The 23,871-nt window shown below is 35.5% G+C and overlaps 1 protein-coding gene and 1 long non-coding RNA gene across 8 annotated transcripts in view; one reads left to right on the forward strand and one right to left on the reverse strand.

The window, feature by feature from the left end:
• The window catches only part of LOC126365737 (uncharacterized), a 106,543-nt gene extending 93,896 nt beyond the window's left edge, over positions 1–12,647 (forward strand). The window contains exon 3 of the long non-coding RNA XR_007566254.1: positions 6,115–12,647. This is a non-coding gene — a long non-coding RNA (uncharacterized LOC126365737). The remainder of the gene's footprint in view (positions 1–6,114) is intronic.
• Positions 1–23,871, reverse strand: part of LOC126365733 (multiple PDZ domain protein) — a 2,074,088-nt gene that overhangs the window by 1,630,104 nt on the left and 420,113 nt on the right. For all 7 annotated transcript variants that reach the window (XM_050008182.1, XM_050008180.1, XM_050008184.1 and 4 more), the window contains 2 exons: positions 20,165–20,407; positions 14,210–14,446 (listed from right to left, as the gene is read on the reverse strand). In XM_050008182.1, the coding sequence (XP_049864139.1) occupies positions 14,210–14,446; positions 20,165–20,407 (480 nt within the window). The remainder of the gene's footprint in view (positions 1–14,209; positions 14,447–20,164; positions 20,408–23,871) is intronic.

Below are 23,871 nucleotides of genomic sequence, written 5' to 3' on the forward strand. Positions count from 1 at the left end.
ATTAAAGTCAAGGAGTAGCAGAAATGGGGGAGGTATCTCCCCAACAAGCTGAAGGAGGTCTGCCCTGGTGACAGCAAATGACAGAGGGACATAAATGGTACAGAGGGAAAATGTCAGGTGGGGAAGGAAAAGACGAACTGCAACTGCTTGAAGACGGGTAGTCAGTGAGATGGGTTGATTATGAATGTAATCCCATATGAGCAGCTTGACGCCCCCATGAGATGGAATGTAAATCTCAGGGGAAAGGTCAAAATGAACTGGGAAGAAATGCAGAAGCTCAAAGTGGTCGTGAAGACACAATTTTGTTTCCTGAAGGCACAGTACAAGGGGATGATGTGGTGCTAAAAGCAGCCACAAATCCTCTTTGTGGAGCCAAAGGACACAAATGTTCCATTGAGTGAGGAGTGTTACTTCCGCGGCTGCCAAGTGACAGCCTGTGAAAACCCACTGCTACAGGGCACAGAATCAGGAGGATCCTGCCCCGTGAGATCCACAGAAGCATCGGCTTGCTTGTGCTGTCAGCCTGTAGAGCCCAACGCAGAAAAATGGTTCTTGGTGCGCAACGGCAACACGGAGGCTGGTTGGGTTAAGGTATCAGGTGACAACACCATCGAAGAGGATCTTCGAGTCGGCAAAGAGGAAGACCGTTTGCCTTTGTTGTGCTTCTTCGATCCTTTCCGGTTAGTAGAGGAAGACTCAGGTGTTGTTTGACTGGAGGGATGTAGGAAGTCTTCACTGGAGTACTCCTTCTGTCCTTTCTGGCCTACCGTTTGTGCACTGCAGCATGGGTGCCATTGCAGTTGATACAGCGGGGAGAAGGAGGTGGACAATTGCCCTCATGCACATCCCTACCACAGGTTACACATTTGGGTGGGTGTCGACAAGACATTCTAGAGTGGTTGTAATGATAACACTGGTAGCAGCATATCGGGTTCAGTGTGAAGGGTCAGACAGTGATAACTTCATAGCCTGTTTTGATCTTGGATGGAAGCTCCACTCTATCAAGAGTGAGAAAAAGAATGTGGGTGTGCACTAAGGAGGAATCTACCTTATTCATGACCCGATGGATTCATGACCCTGATCAGAGAGGTAAATTAGATTTCGGCCACGATCAGACTGTTGAGCAGCCAAGTGTAAATAACACCTTGGGAAAAATTCAGAGTTCTATGGGCCTTGACACAAACAGGATAGCCATGAAGAAGTGAGGTGGTAAGCAGTTGTGGTGCTTGAGAATTAGAAGTAGTCTCCAAAAGCAAAGTGCCATTCCTTAAACAAGAGCAGGATTTCACAGGGCTGGCAATGGCATCAACACCTTTCTGAATAATAAATGGATTTACCATGGTGAAGGACTGCTCATCTTTAGTACAGAAAATTATGAGTAACCTGATGCAGCTAGAAGGTTCTTTGGATTGTTAACCTCATTCTCTTTACGTTTCATTGATGTTGATTGTGAAGATGATTGGCTCATTGCAAGAAAATCCCCCATGATTGTCAGTGTCTCCAATGGCACACTCTTTGCAACTGGGGGCCCCCTTCAAATGGGGGTGCACCTACCTTAGGTGATTGTTCACACCTCAGGTCACACCTCCCACACACCTGAAAGAGGGACTAATTCGCAATTTCAGAAGGTAGCAGCTCCAGCAATTGCCCCTCCCTGGGCCTGGCCTGTACCAGGGGCACATTCGAACCCTTCCTGTCAATCTGGGACTGGGAATTGTGCTTTACACAGTCACCTGTTACACATCAGGTGCATGGGACAGCTGTCAGGAGCGTACAGGGAGGAAGAAGAAAAAGAGTAACCTCAAATGCCGGAGTGGAGGAACGAGAGGAAAGGGAAACCAAGATAGGAAAAGGGCACAAAAAACAGTTGTGAGACTGTTCTTATGTCAGTGACAGATAATGTGGAAAAATCCCAATAACACCCCAGACTTGGTCCCCAAAGGTGAGGAAAAACAATTGCAAGAGGACAGACATGCAGCACAGAAGGGAAAAGCTGCTGCAAAGGCTGGGGCCCTGTGGCAGCCAAGCATGAACCCGCCAAAGAGTGGCGAGTCCTCTGGGGGTAACCAAAAAAATAACTTGCCCCAAGGAAGTGTTTAGTCTGCTGTTAATGTGCACACCAATGACTAATTAAGGCCTAACACATACTAAAGCTTCATATATGCAAATGATCTTTCTTTAGCAACACTAGCAAAGAAGTCTGAGGAAGTTCTTATTATGGCCTGAGAATTTAACGGAGTATTATAGTAAGAACTGCCTGAAATCTAATCATCAAAAAATGTAGCTTTGTGTTTTTAACCTTCAGAACAGACAGGCAAACAGAACCAGAATGAAATTTTCTCTCTGAAGCAGAGCTGTGAGCTTATATTAAACTTCCTGGCAGATTACAACTGCGTGCTGGATCAAAACTCTAACTCAGACATTTGTCTTTTGTGGCCAAGCACTCTACCAACTGAGCTACCCAAGCATGACTCATGGACAGTCCTCACAGTGTTACAGGAGTTTTAGTCTTGCGAGTTTTGGGGAAGCTTTTCTGTGAAGTTTGAAAAGTAGGAGGTGAGGTAAAGTAGTGAGAACAGCTCGTGAGCCATGCTTCAGTAGGGCAGTCAGTACGGCAATGCCCACATAAGGCAAAGGTCCCAAATTTGAGTCTTGGGTCTAGTGTACAATTTTATACCATACGGAAGTTGCAGACAAATACAAAACTAAAAGTTAATTTGGAGGTTGCCAGGCTGGAACACGGCTTTCTGCCTGACTACCTGGGCATCACCTTAGATAGGCCTTTACATTATCGCAAATACTGTCTCAACACCAAGCTGAAAGTGTCAGCCCAAAAGAACATTATTTGGAAACTCCCTGGCAGTAACTGAGGACCCAACTCAAGTAACAGAACCTGTGTCATAGCACATTATTTCTCTGCAAGGGAGTATGTGTACCCAGTATGGTACAGCAAGTGTATGCCACACTGAATGAAACTGCACGGCTGACTACAGTATGTTTGAAACAGACACCTACAGACAAGGTTTATTGTTTGGCAGGTATTGCACCACCTGATATATGTGATATATGTCATAAAAGTAGTTAGAGACATTAAAAGGAAAAAGGTTGAACTAAATCATTTATATGCTCTCCATAGCCAATTACAACCGAGATCTAAGTTGAAATCCAGAAGTAGTAGTCACCCTGAGTTCAACATCAGCACTATGTCTCCATATGCTCTCAGAGAATGACTGTGGGCAGCTGTGTGTGACCAACCTCAAATGTGGATGAAACCTGTTGAGTGCCTACTGCCTGGAGGTACTAAAGATTGGTCCACCTGGAGATCATTGAGCAGATTATAACAAGTGTTCACAAATCAAGGGACAACCGGGTCAAATGAGGAGACCCCAAAGTACTGGGACAATGTGACTGTTGAGAAGAACAGACAATGGATCACTTGTGTCACTGTAGATACTACCCTGAGTCGCCAATGGTGAAGTCCTGATGAGGCCTGAAAGCAGTGAAGCTGCTGTTGTCCAATTTTGTGCAAAAATAACTTAGTTTTCTCCTCTTTCTTCAGTTATATGAGCTATGTAATTGTAAATTATGTAAATTGTCTTAGCAGTAGCCCATAATATTGCACACTTATGTTATGTAGAGTTTCATATGGTTTCTGACTTAAGTAAAAAAAAAAAAAAAAAAAAAATTGGGACATAAATTTCATTGTGGCTGCAAACATAAGACGTCAAACAGAAGATAAACATCATCTCAACTGAAGTTAAACTAAGAATGATGTTGCTTGGTTAAGCGTGTCTGAAACTGGTAATTCAGAGTTAATATTAACAAATAAAGTAGGTTGCATTATGACTGCAGTACATTCCTCACTTGACCAGTGTTAACCTTTGTGAAAGAAGCTAATCCCGATTGTTTAAAGTATACACAAAACATTTAAAAATCGCTAACTATTTTTAAAAGACAGTTGAAGCATATTAGTAGCATAATCATATAATATACTTCATATAGGTATTATTTTTTTACACTCAGAGTCTCCAAAGATTCAGCAGATGGCCACTGTGGAATCTATATTACTAAGCGACTATCCCGGAACACAGTACAAGTTGCAGGTTGTCTATCCAACAGCTTCGAGGAGCAAAAAATTTCATTTTCAATATTTCACGTAGTTACTGACAGAATTGAAACACTTTAAAAACTGTCATGATCTGCTCGTGAAGAGGTATAATCTTATGTTGAAAGTTTAACATAATAAGACAAGTATTACTGTTAGTGTGTGTCTTTAGGCAGCATAACGAAAGACACAAATATCTGGACTTCGTTCTTCAATTATTTGAGAATTAGAATACTTTGTGATTTCCAACAAGCTTTACATGTAATTTCAAATGTTTACAGAATTTTTTCTCACTAACCCCCTCCCCTCTCCCATTTACACACAAAATGAGGAAGGGAAAAATGTGAATCAGTTACTACATTTTCACTGTTCATGTAGTAAAAGTGCAGACATTATGTTTTAATTTGTTGCTTTTTTACTACCAAGTCTATTCGCAACACAGGTTGCAGACTGTATCCACATATACAACTGAATGTACCTGAAAAATTAAGTTACTATATGACACACAGTTCATAAACACTAGGATGTGCAAAAATTTTGCTTTTCCTTATAATGGAACACATTTTACCCAGATTATGTTCATCCAGTGTTTCATAATGAGCTTACTGACTTATCACAAACCTAAACATAATTTGAAACCTTTTCTAAACTTTTTTCTCATTTACATGCTTAGTGTCAAATATTTGAAACACTAACCCAGCTGTATAGTAATCAGATGTCTGAAGCTGTTTTATACATGAGAGCCCAGTTTTTTAAATAATCGGGGGTTTATTGAGAGAAAATCAATTCAAGAAACTATTTAATTTCCAAAATATGTTTGTTGAATATTATATAAATAGAAACACTTCAAATTTTGCTGTAAATTATAGTACTAGGATTTGATTTGATCAATATCTTCCAAAAACGTTAAGCAAAATCCAATAAATTGCAATGATAATCAGTGCTTAATTTCTTTTAGTGATGTATGAAATGGAGATACTGTAAAGTAGAAATCAATAACGTTATTTAAGAAAATAGATGAGAGTGCAACAGACAACATATGTATACTAACACTTTTATGTGTCACAACAGTAAGGCATAATTTGCAATGGAAATTTTAACCAATCTAATAACAAACAAATTTTTCAACATTTGCTCCTTGCATTTTATTGAGATAAACAGAGTTTGTGCACAGAAAACAAGTAAACTGTGAATGTTTTAAGTGTTCTAATATGTAAAGTAGCTATACAATGAAGTTATTCATGTGTCCAGCACTTTCAGAGATAATAGTTTTTGCACAATAGTTAACATGAAGACTGCAATGTAGAAAAGTGCACAACAGTGGTAAAGTAGAGGAAAAAAATTGAACTGTGTTGGAAGAGATGCACAAGAGCTAAAGATTCCGTATGAAGAAACTATATGAAGTTTTTTCATTGCAGATCATTGTTTTCATTCTGTTCACTGCACATCTCTCTTGCTTTTACTCACTGTCCAAAACTAAAGAGCGGAAAATTCAAACGGCCAATGTTTTTTTCATATAACAGTTATGCACTCAATAAATAAGCACCATTTTGTGTGTTCCAAGTAATGTATACAATACTATGGAAAGTAATCAATTTTTGAAAATATAATGTAACTGGATAGATAAAAAATCTACTCACCAAGCAACTTTTGTATGTTTTCTCCTGCCGTCGCTTGGTGAGAAGATTTGTTCTCTCTCCAATACTATGGAAAGGATAGACAGCTACTCACCCAGGGGGGGGGGGGGGGGGGGGCACAGCAACTAGAGACAGCTGCCATGTTTCTATGAGTTGCACTTGTGTGAATAGGTGTACATTCTATTACAGAAGAACAACTTTGTCTGAAATCTTATGAGTATATATTTTTGCAGCCTTTTTTCATTATGGCTGTCTGTGACTCGATGCCTCCACTACGTGATGATTAGCAACCTATCCTTTCTACAATTTTGTTGTTATTTTATCCTGGACTTTCCATTGTTTAAAATAATGTATAGTTTCTTTTTGCAACAGGGAACTGACTGTCACTGACGTCAAAATGAGGTAATGAAAAATGAAGAAAGGAATCTATTTTATAACTATCCAAATCTTTTTGGTAAACATATACTTATTTTGTGTTCTTCAGTTCAATACTTCATATGCTTTGTCATCTTTGCATAATCACGAATAAGCAGTTCTTAGTGCATATATGAAGTTTTAATATAAACTGCGTTAATTATTATTTACTGCTGTTACGAATTTTGTTTGCCACTAGTAAAAAATGTCCTGTCTAAGTTGAACTATACTTCAGTTGGTAAAATATTCTCAATTAGGATTACAGTTTTGAAAATACATACCTTTTCCTTTATATTTTGATGAAGTGTGGTCAGGTATAGAGATGGCGCATTTTCTTCTTTTGCTCCAGTACACAACAAATTTGTAACAAGGAATTTTTTTCTTTTCAAAACCAATTTTTAGAACAATGATGATGTTGGAACATGTACAATATCAACCCATACTTTTTGTGCTGTTTTGTTGTTTTGTGCGTGCCCTTTTTTTTTCTATATGCATTATCTGAGACATAAATGAAATCACCCACATTTGCAATGATTTTAAAATTGGTGAGACATGGAATGTGGGCTGTCCATTGTAAGAAACTGCATGAGTATTATGCTATCAGTAGCTTCTTATTTATCATGTTTTATTTTAGGCTATCATTATTTTTAAATCAGATTGTAGGACTGCTTGCAACAGGAGTCCACTTTTAATAAGGCAGTGGCAAACAAACACTAAATTTCCTAATAATGTCAAAAGTTTTCTGCTCTTACATACTTTCTTGTATCATTTCTCAAATAGTCTTAAGCTCACACAACTGTTGAAAAGTATTTCAGCTGTGCATGTGGGCAAAACTGGAAATCTAAGCTTTAGCAAAATGAAATGAATTTGCTGAGTGGATATACTGTTGTACAAGAAAAAGTAACAGTATTTATTAGGTGGATGACTATCATGATGAAGTTAATTTAGAAAGTGCACTGATCAAGGCATTCTATTTAAAGAGTAGTTACTATTCATATGACCTCTATACACCTCTCTCTGCTTTATTTTTTGTCATTAGCTCTTAAAGAAACTACTAGTTTTAAATTCTAGAAACTGTGCCACATATTGTGAAATGTTGATTGCTTTACTCCAAACCACTGGTTCACATAAAATATCCACCAGCAAGAATTAAACAGAATAATTCTAATGAACTGTGACTGGAAAAAATTATGGAGAAATGAGTATGTAAGGAATTTACCCATTTGAATAACCAAAAATTTTCTTTCTGTAAAGAGACTGCTACTGTCTTGTTATACAGGTGCAGTAATTTGAAAATTAAAAAAAGAAAATACAAATACCACCAGTACATCAAATTAACAAGGGTTTCTTAAACAAAAACATAAATTTGGCACAGTTCAAAGTATATTTAGGTGGTGACAGTTTGTTCTAGATAGAAGCCCGAATAGATTAGTGCGGAACAAAATGACAGCACAGGTATGGAGAGGTAGAGGGGAGGGGGAGGGAGAGGGAGAAGGGAGGGAGGGAGGGAGGGGGGAGGGAGGGAGAGAGAGAGAGAGAGAGAGAGAGAGAGAGAGAGAGAGAGAAATTACATATGGAAATGGCCCACATTTAACTGAAAGCACAGAAAGCAAAGCATTAACTTACCATTTAACATGACTATACAAACAATATGAAAGTATCAAGGACAGTGAACCTACAGCCTTATAAATAAGATTATTTGATCCCAAGCCAGAGGCAAGGCTGTACCGAACTAGAATTTATGGCATATTGATAGAAGAGATGTTTCAAAGATTAGGGAGAAACTGAATGCACAATGTACATGAAGGACATGAAAGGACCTACCCAGGTGTAAATTTCACAATTTTAGTAAAGAGCTGGAAAAAATGGTCATAAATGTAAACAGCGCGACTTGAACTTGCATAAAGAAATGACCTAGATGCTCCTGGAAATGAATATTAATAATAAAATCAAGACAACAAATTAATAAAAGCATGACACAAAGGGCAAGGAAAAACAGAAATAAAACACAAATAAATACAAGAGAGGACACTGAAAGAGGAAAGGAATCACAGGAAATGTATGTGACAGGCTTCCCTTTCCTTGTAATGTGGATCATTCTAGATGTGTACCAGTTTGAATGAGTTCTGTTTTATGATCATATTCACTTTCCTTTTATGTAAGCTTTTTTAAGACAATTTTACATAGTTATCCAACACCAACGCTTCATTCAGGTATCACTTTTCTTTCAGCACAACCACAGACTTGGAGAAGATAAAGTACCTAACATTTTGTATCATGGCTATGGTCCATTTTATGCCTTGTCCATCAAGAAGGTTTATGCTGCCCAAATGATCCCTCAAATTTCACAATGGGCTTTCACCATTCAGCCAACCTCAATGACACATTTGTCAAATGCATGAGTTTCCATATTACCTCTATTCCTAACCAGTCATACTCTTGCAGACCCCCATTGCACATTACTCTGCTACTGATTCTTAAGCACGAGATAAAATCCTGTGAACTTGCTCCATCATTCATGTCATTTGAGCTCCACTCCTCAACACCAAAATTCCTTGATTTGTGTCTTTATTTTTCCGAACTTATCTTGATTACTGTTAAGATTAATTGTACATTTATGTGAACATATGGTTATCTTAAGCCTTATTTTTAAGTAGCATTCCATGAACTCCTCTCTCTAACAAGACTAATGAATAATTTTGTCATTAACATTCAATTTATGAAAATTTTCTGTACCTCTTCTATGTTTTATGTTGCCGTTGTGTTTTGAAGACATAAGTTTCAGTTAGGGAATATCTAGATTTTAGGCTCCATACGAAGTAGTTAGGCTATAATAATTGACCTACACACGCATTAAAAATAACTCAAAAAAAATTTAGAACGTTAAACATGTTAATGAGCTTTGTCATGAGGATACAAAATCAGTGTGTGTTACGCGCATTTTTGCAGCTCTGTTGATCGTACAACATTTATAATCCCTACAGTAAGATTAAATTAGTCTTGCCTCAACACTGTTCATAAGGGGAGGAATATTGACCATTCTATTCCAAATTTGGGTTCTGTACATCATCTTTGTTGAAAAGATGCTTCCTCCAGTTCTCAGCTTTCTTCATCAGCTATGAAACTATTTGGTTGATTTGGAAAAATGGGCAGAGACCCAAAGAAGCACTATAATTTTCTTTTCTTTTGCCCTTGGACTACCGTACATTTGAGGAAGTTAAACCAACTATCAAATAATGACACAAAAGCAGCTGTCAGAAGTGTGTACTGTAAGATGTTTAACTGTTAATGATACTTTCACTGAAAAGTGGTACTAATGTGTAATAATGTTGCACACATCTAGGCACAAAGAAAATTCAGGTTTGCTTGCAACTTAATTTCCCCCAACGTGTGATAATGTGCATTTATAACAAGCGCAAAAATGAGAATAATGTTCATGATTTCAAACTGCTAGTCTAAGAACTGAGAATGAGTAGAGAAATATAAAAAAAGGTAACAATAGTGGTTAATGTAATGCAGGCTGAGATAGAGATAGCATTAAGCAAAGGCAAAGAACTGACTATAAGCATAAATAAGCATCACTGTCCAGTAGCAAGAAGTCTCATGCTTAATAAAATTATCAGCTTAAAACACACTTTCAACACAGATATTACACACTGGCATGCAGATTGTACATTGCAGAGACTGGTGCTTCCATTAAGCTTAATCTACAGCACAGTGCAGAAATTCAAGAACAGATTGTTTTAAAATACCACTTTTCACTGAAGTACCATAAACTAAAATTTCTGAACTGTTCTCTGGTTTGGGATCATTAAATACATTTCTGCTCAATGTTGCACACAAGCAGTAGTTAGTGGGTTTTGCAAAAAGTCATATATTAATATCAGCTAATTTCTTACTGAACTATAAGAACTCTATTTGTGGTATTGTTTAAGTACCTGCCTGATGAATGAATTTGTGGCCGTATTTTAATGCCAATATCTGAACTCAAAAACTTCGGACTTTTTGAATAGTATACCTGTCACATATTTAATGTATATTTTAGTTTACTGAATGTGTAATAAGCCATATGTTTTCTATGGTAATATGTACTGAGTGATCATAATGACAAGTTTAAGGGATTATTCATCACCTTGTGGGACTGACATCAGAGCACTATGAACAACACAACGACCTATATTTACTGCAACAGTTTGCCCACTGTTTCTTGAACCACAATACAATCAGAATCTATGAACGTTGCCTTTTCCTCCCTCATTAAAGTATTGTGTTTGTGTAACTATTATACAGATTCTCCCACACACTAAATACGAAAGTCACACAAAAAACAATTAGTGTAAAAATGTCAGTGCAAGATTAATAGCCGAAATTTTGCTAAAACAAATTAATTCTGTGCATACCAATTAACTTCAAACTGTACTTATCAAGTATTATGACTGGAAGTATTCATACAACCATGTGGAACAACACTACACAGGAGAGCAGAAACAGAGCAGTTCAGATTCTATTGTGCATTGTTATACAAAAACATTTGGATATCTCAAACGGCTATGATACAAGTTTAATTCTTCCAATGCATAAGGAGCAAATGTTGAAAAACAACACATCACATCAAGGATAACACACGAAAATACTATACAGTACATTTAACAAAAATAGTGCATTATTAACACCCACCATGTACAATACAACAGACCTGCCAAATTTTGAAATTAAAAAAATGTTTTAATAAGAAAAAGACACTTGAGTTTCAAAGTACTTATCATCACAGACAGATTTAAAACTACATTTCAAAAATCTGGCAGGTCTGTTTCACTGAATTTAAATTACTTTTGAAAGCTTACTTAAAATGTCAAGTTCAATTTATATGGGAGTAAGTTTAAGATTGGCTTTATTTAAAAAAAGGTATTAGATTGTGGCAGGAAAATTCAAGCAAAGAGAGGAGAATGCAAAGATAAACAGCAGGCAAACAACAGAACTACGAAGAGTAAATAAGCAACACCAGAGTTAAACACAAAATGAGATAAAAAGCTGAACAGTTACAGCAATGCAACAGTCAGTATCTAAGTTCTTGCATTACACTAAGTTGGGGACAATTAAGCAGCAAACAGATATGCAGTGAAGTAAATGCCTAGTGTATACAACCATTCTGTTTCCCTGTGTAAATGTGCCTGTGCATGTCTTCCGTGATCAAACCAGCTAGTTTGAAGTCAATGAAAACTTTAAGGAAGTGTAGGTTTTCCAGTTCAGTGTTTCACACGCAGGAAGTAATAAACATGGATTTATATTGTATTTACTGGATATTAAATGAAAGGAAATTCATTTCAAAAAACTTCAAACTATGGTAATGGAAATTTTTATTTAGCCTCATTTTTTACAAATTGTACTTACAAGTAAACAGAATCTTTCCCATCAAAATTTTTCTTATTTGATCATAAGCACACTGTCACAGAAAAATCAGCTGAGAGTATGCTTGTGTTACAAGTATTCTATGCCTGCTCAAAAACCAGCACTAAATGAATGATAATTATACCAAAATGATGACAATCCTTTGAGACCAAAGTATAAGAATTAAAAAACTCTATAAGTCAGAAAGATCTACAAATAATACAAAACATTAGTTTTTTTAAGTTGCAGGAGTGAGCAATGCAAGCTTAACTTAATCTTTAATGCCTACATAAAATGTAACTACTGCTGCATGCTTCCATGTGTTTCACCTCAAATACAACTACCAAGAATAAAACAGTGCCAAAAAAGAGCCTGAGGGAAGTCTTGACTAGGGATGCCACTTCACAATAATATTCAGATTAACTTGAAAATATATAGAGATACTTCTTGTACAGTGATATTACTGTTGTCATGAAAACACTTGTTATTTCATGTGTAACTGTTCTAATGAAAGGAAGGTCTGATTTCCATTCTTCCCTCTTGAACAGTACACAGGTTGCCAGTATCAAAACTGTTTGTACATTCCATGCACAGCACACTAGGAAAAATTAAATAGCACGAACATGGCATGCACAAGTAGTTTTGGAGCATGAGACAATAAAGAGACTATTTAACACTGCAGAAGGAGTGAACAGAACATAGGTTTAATAGAAAACAAACATTAGTTCAGAGTTTTAGTTAAAAAGTTGATTAGTTAATAAACCTTACAACATTTTATTGTTAATAAATGCTGAATTTGATGTGTGATTGTTTTATATCATAGGATTTAATGAACACATAATTCAAAAATCCAAATAATAATTTTAGAGCCTAGATTGCTGTTATGTAAATCTTGTACTATAAATGTCACATGAGCATGACTGAAACATGAATTCAGTTTTTTTAATATCCATTTAAGCCATGAATCTGATACCAAATTAGATAATAGTTTCATATATTTAAGATGCTATGAAGTATATGGCTGATCAGTCATGCCTCTGCATTTTCTTGTTTCGTAGATCTTGTTCCATAACCATAATCACTTACAATAAAAAAAATATTATGCCATACAGAGATATATTCCAATTTAGTTTCAGAATCGGAACACACCAAAAGAACATTAATAATCAATGTTAGCCACACTACTTTTAACAGAGATCCTGTAATTTTGGGTGACTAATGAGACCAAAACCAATACTGAAAATTCTGATCACAGACTTATTAAATGTTGTTCATCTTCCAGGCAGTCGCTACTGGTACAACAGTGCTTAATATAATATAATGCTTAAAACTTGTTTTATGTTCATTTTCTATTACTTTAAGAAATGATAAAATTCACTTAAGTCTCTGTGTATTCAAAGGTAAGAAGACCATTCAAAAATTTAAGACACAATGTTTATAAATGGCTTTATCAAATTAATTTATTTGGCATCCCTAATCTTAAATGATAACTGGAGGCTCACAATAATGACTGCACTGTCAGCAGAGCTGCTTCCTGCACCATGTCACATGATCCAGTGAAAAGAAAGCTTACAGAATAGTTTTACAACATACAGACATTATATTGGTCCATTCTTAATAAATATTGATAAGACATAAAATTAAATTAATTTTTTTACACACAACACTGTGAGTGAAAAACTGAGTCAATAAAATAACATTTGCTCCATGTAATAAATAAAATATTTCTCATATTAACTAGTTTATTATTATTTCCAATACAGGAAAGGGAGAAAACATTATCATTTGAGATCCCTTTGATTGCCTCGAGCATAAAAAGTGCACCCAAGAGTGAAGATACCAGGAGTAGCATTGTGAAGTGAGTTAATTAGCCAGAAATGTCTTGTTTCTGGTTTTCCTGACAGCAAGATAATCAGTGCCACAATACATGCAGTTAAAATCTTTGAATAAACATTTCACTAAGATTTCAGAAGCTATCAATCAAGTTTTACTGTAAGCAAAAGCCAGGATCAGCTGAATGAAGCTTAACAGTTGCATGTGGATGTGCAGTTTTGTATTAAAATTTTGAATTTCACTGGTACACATTGAAACTGGTTTTATATAATAAGTTTTCAGATCCACTATTTCACCATCCACCATTCACACAGCTGTAGCTGGTTTTTGCTAACTACAGCATTATGCACATAAATAACTTTGAAACAAATTCATGCAGTTACAAATTATTGAGAAACTGTCATCCAAAATTCATATCTACAGAAGCAAGCGAAGTTATGTTTTTCCAACTAAAATTTGCTTTGCCAGTATTAATAAATTTTTACTACAGCACCAACAGCTCACAATGTATAGTGAAATAAACAGAAGCAAAGAAAAAAATGTGTAAAGACTGTTCAAATTTTAAAATGGCAAGAAAAGACAGCTTACGAAGCAAATTGGAACAATTATATTAAACTGAAGCAGAAGCTCACAGCTGTCAGAAGCTCTCAGATTTGACAAGGGCCCCCGTCCCTCCTTCTGGTGACACATCCCCTCCCACAGGAGCAAGAAAATCGCGCTTTCTATATCTGTCAGAATAATATTCCACATGGTGGGTGGTGGTGCTGGTGGTGGCAGCAGCAGCCGATGCTGCATTAGCCCCACTTCTGCTCCGATCACGTTCCTCGCTTACCTGGCTGTGCGAAGCACTGTCAGGGATCGGCAGCGGTTTTGCAACACCGATGCGCACCACGCCTTTTGGTGCTCCCTTCAGTGCCTGCACTGCACGATCCAACGATGCGTTCTCCAGACCAGTATCATTCACAAAAAGCAGACGGTCACCTGGGATCAGCCTCCCATCCAGTTGTGCAACGCCACCAGGCACCAGGCTCCGAATCACAATCACTGTCTCGTTGGGGTTCATTGGATCCTGCAACCATGTCAGACTAGTCAACGCCGTCGTGCTTTGTATGTCTGGGAGCTCTACTAGCTCCCAATAGCAATGTAATGACTTATATGCAAACAGTAACTGTCAAAGTGAAAGGGGAACACACTTACCAAGGGCATCCATATTTCTCTCAATTACTGAAATAGGGAAAACTATTCACCTTTTTTTTACTTTTTTCCTAAATTCTGGATCCAATTATAAATGCTCCCTTAAACCTCCCAAGACATTATAAAACTACTGTATAGGTTAGTGCCTAATACAAGACTATACAGTCACAATGCCAGTCTGTTAGAAGATGTAATGTACAAGAATCAATTCAGTGAAACATAGTGTTAATGTAGTGCATGATACTTAAGACAATACTGATGGAATAGGAAACATGTAACATAATAAAGAACACCACTTGCATCAACATTCGAACAGGGATGCAATTAGACCACAAGCTCAATACACGATAGTTACATTGATAACAGGAAAGCATGTCCAAAACACAAGAATTCAGAAGGATCAGTTTTCTCAGTAAAAACTGGTAAATGTGGCTAGAGAAAGGAAGTGTGCTGAAGGAAGGAAAACTCTTCAGTGTAAAGACAAAAGAGAGAGTGTAGAAATCTATAAAGTAACAGGTTAAGGTAAAATAATGCTTTTTGCATATAATTATTTGATTGTCCTGGTGCATCTTTCAGTAAATAATAAGGACTTTAAATCCATTTATTTAAGTCATGTATCCCTGAAAGATTACACTAGCTTCATTTACTCTATAATTTTCTACACTCCGAGTATACAAGAGAAATATTGCTTTGTGCTTTATTTTGAAAGCTCTGTATATTCTTCCAAGAGTATGCTATACAAATTTCATAGCAGGAATGAGACAGAACATGCAAAATGGTAAATTAATACTGGACAGTCAGTAATGAGTACATTAATTAAAGCTTTCCATAGTGCAAAAACATGAGTGACAAGTATTTGTTTGTAAATCAGGAATGATAGTTTACTGAAAATGAAATTTCAATGATGAAAATGCACATTTTCAATAAATGAATGTGATAAATGTTTATGTCACAAAGTCACTGTCTCTCTTGCACAAATTTGACAAACAAACAAGAGTACTGATAATATTCACACAAATACATAAAACATTGATTATAACTGATATTTATACACCTTTATTGGAAAAGGCAGCAAGAGGATTGTTTTACTTTCAGTCCAAAAATTAGTTTCAATTTCCAACTCATTACATCTACTAAAGAAACTTGTATTACAGTACCTGTGCAAATAGTATCTACTTTAAAATAGGATAACAAGTAAAACTGAAAATAAGGGCTGTGCATGGTCTGGTTTTCACTAAACAGTATCTCAGTTTTCTACAGTGTTGTTATACACACAATTCATACAAAATGGGTCACATTTTGTGGCAGACCACTTATTCTGGTGTCTTGTGATTAGGAAGGTTCACATATTTTGATTCAACTGTCTTTCTTTAACATCACCAAAGCCATTCAATGTAATTCTATCATCTGTAGTATCTATGTTAACTTTTGATACATTTTTTCCATCCTGAGTTTTAACTTATAGCTGTACTGAGTTAGAATATTCTGGTAAAAGCCGAAGCCTAAATTAACATATCAGTTTCCTCATACAAAATGCAATATGCTTACTTCAAGAGAAAAAATTCTCTCTTAACAGCCAAGATGATGAACTAACTTTTTTGTTCTTGCATTTATATACACTTTTCCTTGCACACAATTACTTTAGTTTCTTGCTGCTGATCTGTATCAGATGCTGCTAAGAAACTAAATCTCTTTAATCTCATATCAAGACTCTGAAGTTCACATCACTGCTGTTACAGAAATGAGCACATACAACAAGAACACACAATGTCTATTAGTCCTACTGACAATAAAAAGCAAACATAATGTGGAAATATCTGCATTCAACATGACATCCCTATGCTTACTTGTGTTTGGAACATAGCAAAACCTACATTTTACATAGTTCATTACGTTCAGTAGTAATCTACATTTAATTAATGTTACAACATTTCATTTCCATACTTATTTTTCTTATTTGAAATTTTCCTGCACTGAATTATTTTCATTCCCTATTTAATCCAAATCTTCGTACAAGGCAAGTGAAGGTGTTATCGCAATTTGTTATATATTCCTTTCAGTTCTAGTTCTGCTGCCTAATTATAAGAAAAAATCTGTAATGTATTGCAAAACAGCTTACACAAAAACAAGTTTTCAAGTGGTAGTTCCTTAAATGTAATTGAACATCTGGATTAGCTGCACACCTTCAAGAAAGAGAAATGTCTGCTGGATGACATGACAAAGCTGTGACAAGTTGAGACATATAAGATCAAACCACATGCAACAAGACTGTATAACAAATAGCTTGAAAGAGAGATTAATAAAGACAAAAGATGATGCCCATAACATTCCTCTTATTGATTGCCATGTTCATTAAGAAATTTATTCATTAAAACAATGTCTTTTTTTACATTCGCACTAACAGGAGGCCACTACGTCCAAGAACTGAGGGTAGTATTTCCCAGCCAACACAATCTCCACACAATTTTGGCACAATTAATGTTCTCACTTCACATATCAGTTGCTACTCTCACCAAAAGACATACTTTATCTGACTCTGATCAGCCATTCATTTCAATTTACTAGGCTGTAATGGAAGACACTTATAGGGCTTACAAGAATGCAGGATTCTTTAGTCAACTTCACTGATATCATCATTGGTTTGAGTGTCTGTTGAGTAATGTCAAAATCTTAGAAGACACTTTCTGATAAAGTTCCTACTTGTCATTTTTAGATTATATGAAGATCTTTACTGGAAGAGGATGAGTAGGAAACTTGTTGAAATATTTTTTCAAGAAAACACTGTTAGTAAGCTGATAAACTGAGGTCATTTGGACAAGTTGTGGGGTTGGTTTGTTTTCTGATATACAACAATTATTAAGCACACTAATGCCACACCTGATTAAAATATGAAATGGTGTGGAAAAATGACTACGCACTAAACATGCTACCTATCTCAGGAAATTGTCTAATATAAAACTGTAGGCATAGGTTGGGTACTTGTGTCAGTCAGTTATCTGTATACCCCTTTCCATGTACAAACACAAACACACACACACACACACACACACACACACACACACACACACACACATTTTGCAACAAAGGATTGAGAGATCTATCCAAATTGATCACTCCCTCTTCCTAATCACATTTCAAGAGTAGCTGCTGTTTATTACTTCCTCTTCCTCTATTCTGCCTTCTTTTTGGCTCTCTTTCTGGTTTTTATGGTCTCTTTTGATCCTTCTTCTTCTGTGTTTCTCTTTCTGTTGATTTGCTCACATCCCTTTGCTTCCTAACATCTCTCTGTGAATAAATATTTGCTGACTTTTAATTGGATAACTTTTTTCTTTACTACAGTGTATTAGCACCACCATTCACAAATTAACTATATTTCTTGATCAGTATCTCATCAGTTCTGCATTAGGACTCTAACTTTCATTACATTGTCTGAGTTAATAGTCCAGAGTCTTAAGTAACACATACATCTGTCGTATCTAAAAATATAACACTTTCTTTTTTAAATAGTTTTCATGTAGCTGATCTATGTTTGTGGAAGCTTAAAGTGGAATAGTTATGAACAAGTGATTTCCTCATACCAAATGATTACAATTTCTTTGTGGCTATTTTTATTTCTGTTAAACACTAGCATGACACTATTTTGTCATTTATTCATTTTACTGAAGTTCATCACAGACAGTACCTGAATTTTTTGCTACATAAAAAGAGCCAAGTTGATCTGATGGAAGCAAGGCATAGTGCTACAATTAATTAAATTTCCTTCATAACTGTATCTTCATTAGAAAAAAAATAAGTATATGCAAATTGCCTAATATACACTTATAAATCTTACCACAACATTGTCATGTCAGTTAAAACATAAAACACTTCTCTCAGATTACAATATTACTATTCACATACTGTTATTTATTTTTTATACATATTAGCAAAAATGAGATTGATAAATAGTATTTTGTCCATGAGAAATGAAACAAATGCTTTTGATTTTGAGTCTGCTACTTACACTACAAGGAAATTACTTTTGAGACTCACTCCAATGGCTGCCTACATATTCTTCACTTTTCTGGCCTCTCACGCTGTTAGAAATGGTTTTTTCTTTCCTTACAGCACTGAGATAAAATCTATAATATTCTTTGTTCATCTTCCTTTTACAAAAAACATCAGTTACAGACACACCATGAAGACTACTAATTCAACAACATTATTAAATATATAACTTACAGCTTTTTCCAAACTAAATGAGAAAAATAAATATGAGATCATAATTTGCAATCCTCGTAGATCGTAATCTTATAATATAGCATAAAAGAAGGTGTATTTTTCATATTGTTTACTTTTCATACTTCATACTGATATTCATAATGATTATGATGATGATGATGATAATGAAAATGATGATTATAACTGACAGTGATTACAAACAGTAATTCCAGGGCTGCTAATCAACTACCAAACAAAAAGAAGAATTTGGTATAGTGCAATGTTTTAAAGTATTTATATTTCCCAAGAAGAACGTACTACATGCAAATAGTTTACTGAGAAGTTTTCCTAGAAGTGTGGGTCACTTAAGCTTTCAAAGTGTGTAGATGGCACTACATGATGAATACTATATACAGAGACCACATGTAAGACTTAACAATAAAGGCCATAAGTCTAAACATCTAGCATTATTAACTCATATCTATCTGTGCAAGGTAAAATGTTACAAAACAAAGAATTACGCACCTAGGGACAAAATGGGAAGCTCAATTATCGTCCACCATATAACACAACAGACATACACCAAATCACAAAGTAAGCTTATTTGAGGAAAAATACAGTTTTACAAGTCTGAATTTGAGTGCTTGACAGTTAACACCTACCTGTGAACTCACAATATCAAGAAATACTTTACATAAAAGAAATATGTATTTTGATACTCTACAAGACTCTTCGTATTCAGTCTAAGTACCCCTTTCCGTAACTGACTGCATTACATCACAAAATGAGTAATAAGTAGAGTCAAAAACTAAATATCACATTTGCATGCCAAAAACATCACTATAAAACCACAACATAAATAATAGTCACACATTTAGGTCAAAGTTATACAGCAATGTCAGTTAAAACAACAAATAATAGACATGCATCCCCTCTACCTCCCTTCTCTCTCTCTCTCTCTCTCTCTCTCTCTCTCTCTCTCTCTCTCTCTCTCTCACACACACACACACACACACACACACACACAAACATATAGAATCCTGTGAATCTTTCTCAGCTGCTGATTACTTCTTTTGTAATGTTGAAAGTGGCTAAATACTATGTGGATTTTCTAACACATTTAAAATTTCCCCCGTGCTATTGGCAGTATGATAGACTGGAAACAATACAAACCAAATTCATATAGAGTTATATTAAAAAATGAAATTTGTACATTTTTCATAGCAAAACTGCATGTTACAAGTACAGAGCTTTATTCATGAAGTAGAAATGATTCCTTTCTGGTACTCAAAAACTCTAATTGCATGGGAAATTAATATTATATATAAATGTGATAGGAAAATGGCTGCTTTGTCAAGGGTGAAGACTGTATTGCTTCATCCCCACCGCTCACCTGGTAGTCAAGGATGGAGAATCCCAGACCACGATCGCCTTTCACTAGTTCTATAATCTGTGGCTCTGAACTCCACATTGCAAGGCCTGTTAATGGCTCCAGAGACCGTGATTTCATTTTGGAGAAACTTGCATCAGTAGCAGTCGCTGTAGTAGTTGTTGATGCTAGAGAACCATCTGATTTAGCCTTCACAAGCCTATCAGTAGCTGGAATAAGATTCTGGAGGCTGCCTCCCAGAATGTTCTGTGAAATACAACAGAGAACAATTATGATACATTTTCTATAGTTGCAAATAATCTGTACTTCTAGCCTGAGTATATCAAATATAACCATATGGAATGCAATATATATTAAAAAATTCTACTTGCAAAGTGGCAGGCCGGCACAATTATAAACATGCTTTCCTTTGTGTAGCAAAAGATTAGTTAGTCAGTTAGTCACTTTCATGTCTCGGGGATCATTGGATGATAAATTGTAATGAAACGGAATGAGTCATTTTACATTCACATTGTCAATTAATTTGGAAATATGGCTACAAGTCATTTTTTTAGTTTTGTTTAATCAAGAGATGTGAGTTAGTAATTCATATTCACTCTCTTTTACACATTAAAATAACGGAAATTCTCCTACAGAACAGAAGGAGCTGCCAAACCTTCTTCAGTTTGTTTTCAAATTTTACAATGCTGTCTGTCAGATATTTTATATCACTGGGTAAGTGATCAAAAAATTTAGTTGCAGCATTGTGTTAAAGACAACCTTAATGTGGAGTAATGAATATCATTTCTTCTTCTGATAATGTGACTATGTACATCACTGTTCTTTTTGAACTGCAATGGATTATTTACAACAAATTTCACAAGGAAATAAATATAATGTGAAGGAATAGTCAAAATGCCTGACTCCTTAAACAGATGTTCACCATAAGATCGTGGATGAGCACCACATATTATTCTTGCAGCAGGTTTTTGGGGCAATGAAGTGTTTCTTTCTTAAAAATGAGTTACCCCACAAGATTAATTTGTATGTCATAACTGAAATAAAATATGCAAAATATTGCATCCTACTGATTGGTCTCTCCCCAAGACTTTCAATTATTCTTAGTGCAAATGTGGCTGAACTAAGTTGTTTTAGGAGTTACAAAATGTGCTTTTCCAGATTAAATTCTCATCAACATGGACACTTAAAATTTTTGAAGTTCACATAGGAGACCATTTGCAGAAAACCAGTCAATGACACTGTTAAGAAGATTTGTACCATCTAAATACTGGTGTTATCACCAAAAAGAACTAATTCTACTTCTTGTATATTAGATGGGAGATCATTTACATATATGAGGAACAATATTAGACCTAAGATTGAGCCTTTGGTAACCCCATAAGTGATTTCTCCCCAGTCAGAAGAATCTCCCTCATTAACATTGGTTGAATTATTAAGTACAACTTACTGCATTCTTTAGGTTAGATATGACATTATCCATTTGTTGGCAATACCATCAACTTCATAAAACTTTAGTTTATCTAGGAGGATATTGCAATACAGACAGTCAAATGCATTTGATAGGTTACAGAAAATACCAAGTGGTTCTATTTTGTTATTTAATGCTTGCACAATTCGGTGAGTGAATGTGTAAATGGTGGCTCAGCAGAGCAACTCCCCTGAAATCCAAACTGTGGTTTACTTTGGATAATATTGTTGCTCAGGTGCGATACTAACCAGAATACTTCACCTACTCTAAAATTTACGAAAATGATGTCTGCAGAGAAACAGGTTGGTGGTTATTGGCATTTCTCCTATCATCTTTCTTATAGTGGGGTTTAACAATGGCATATTTCAATCTCTTTGCAAAAATGCTTTGAGTAAGTGATGCATTACACATTTCAGGTAAGACAAGGCTTAGTATATGGGAAAAAATCCTTAGTACTCTGATGGAAATACCATCAAATCCATTTGAGCTTCTATTTTTGAGAGAATATATACTTTTCTTAATTTCAGAAAAGAGGTGTAGGTAGGGAAATAATCTAGATAACTTGCCTAACTGTTTCCTAATTATTCTAGTAATTCCTAATTGATGTAATTTGTCAACCTACTTCTCTCTTTTGTGTTTGATCTTGTCAATAATCTGATTATCTTAGTTTATTTTCTCTGCAGTTCATCAGTCTCTCTCGCCAGATCAAGAAAGTTCTAGTTTTAAAATCTACCTGCTGTGACTTTCATTCCTGAATGTGTGTGCCTGTCTTATGTTTGTTTATTCATTGCTGTTGTGGTACACAAAGAAAACACACTCACTCACTCACTCACTCTCTCTCTCTCTCTCTCTCTCTTTCTCAAGAAAACATCACTGACTTGACCACCTATTTTATGGAGAAAAACGCTCACTAACAAGATATGATCCCCAGCAATTGACTGTGTGCAAACATTTGAGCCATAATTCTAATAGCACATATTTATGGTCTTGTGAATGTACTGGCAAGGACGAGCATGTTGGGGGGTGGGGGCTTCTGAGTGATGACCAATGTATGTGAATGTTTAAAAGGTGTACATTTTGGAGATTATGGCCAAACTTTTCATGTGCAGTTGACTATTAGAGCTGACATTTTGCAAAAATGCTTTTTTTCTCCTTAAAATATGAGGTCCTATTCATGATGTTTCCTTGGAAGAGGCAGTACTGGTCATTGTGAACAAGACATTTCTGAGCTCATCCAATTGTGGTGGTTGGCAAACTACTATTTCTTTATTGTTTGTGTTCAAATCACAAATATCTTACAATGCCTATTTCAACACTTTTTTTTAAATTTTGGCTAATCTTAATGTACTATGTCTGGTAGTAGCCTGTTGCCTAAGAAATAGATTTACAAAGATGCCTAGACATTGAATTCATATTAGATTGCTGCACTAATTGCGTTGATGAAGAATGAAAAAAAGTACTGACAAGATCTGTCACCTACAAGTTCACATTCAGTTGTTATGTATCCCAGAGTTGCACAAACATGTTTATTCCAAACAATGAATGGTGAATGACAGCACCTATTTCACTTCACATTTGAAAAATTTGCAGAAAAGGAATTATGACTAGTTCTTACAATTCTGACACCATGTTCAAAATTGATTGTCAAATGATTGTAGTGAAAATTTTCAGTGATTAAAGAATGGTCACCCATAATGGAATCTATAGCATTCACAGAAGTCACTTGTGGCATTCCAAAGCCCAGAATCCACTTGGTGCTCTGAATGATGAAGTTATGTACAATAGAATGAAACCAGATTTCACAGTGAATTTTTTGGTAAGATATACCACAAGTATTATTGTGATATATTTCATAACTATAAGAGTAATCCAGCAAGGTAGAGTTCCTTCTCATTACTCAAACCACTTGTGGATTCATCCTTCCAATATACTATCTCTTAATAGGCGAATTTGTGACGATGGTCACTATTTATTAACACACAGATCTGTTGAGCTCAACCTTGAATGTGATTGTTTATAAGGTTGAATTGAGAGAGAGATAGACAGAAGGTGTTTTAACAAACATCACACAATATTTTTATCTTCTTCAAAATGTTTTAGAATAACTCATGCACAAAAATTGAATTTATTATAACTTGTCACTTGAATGAAAATGTATTATGAGCAGTAGCTTGACTACAGATATTACCAAACAGATTTACCTTGACAACAGTTTGTCATAGAGTAAATGTTGGTAATATAT

This window comes from Schistocerca gregaria, chromosome 4, assembly GCF_023897955.1.
Source record: "Schistocerca gregaria isolate iqSchGreg1 chromosome 4, iqSchGreg1.2, whole genome shotgun sequence".
Classification (NCBI taxonomy): Eukaryota; Metazoa; Arthropoda; class Insecta; order Orthoptera; family Acrididae; genus Schistocerca; species Schistocerca gregaria.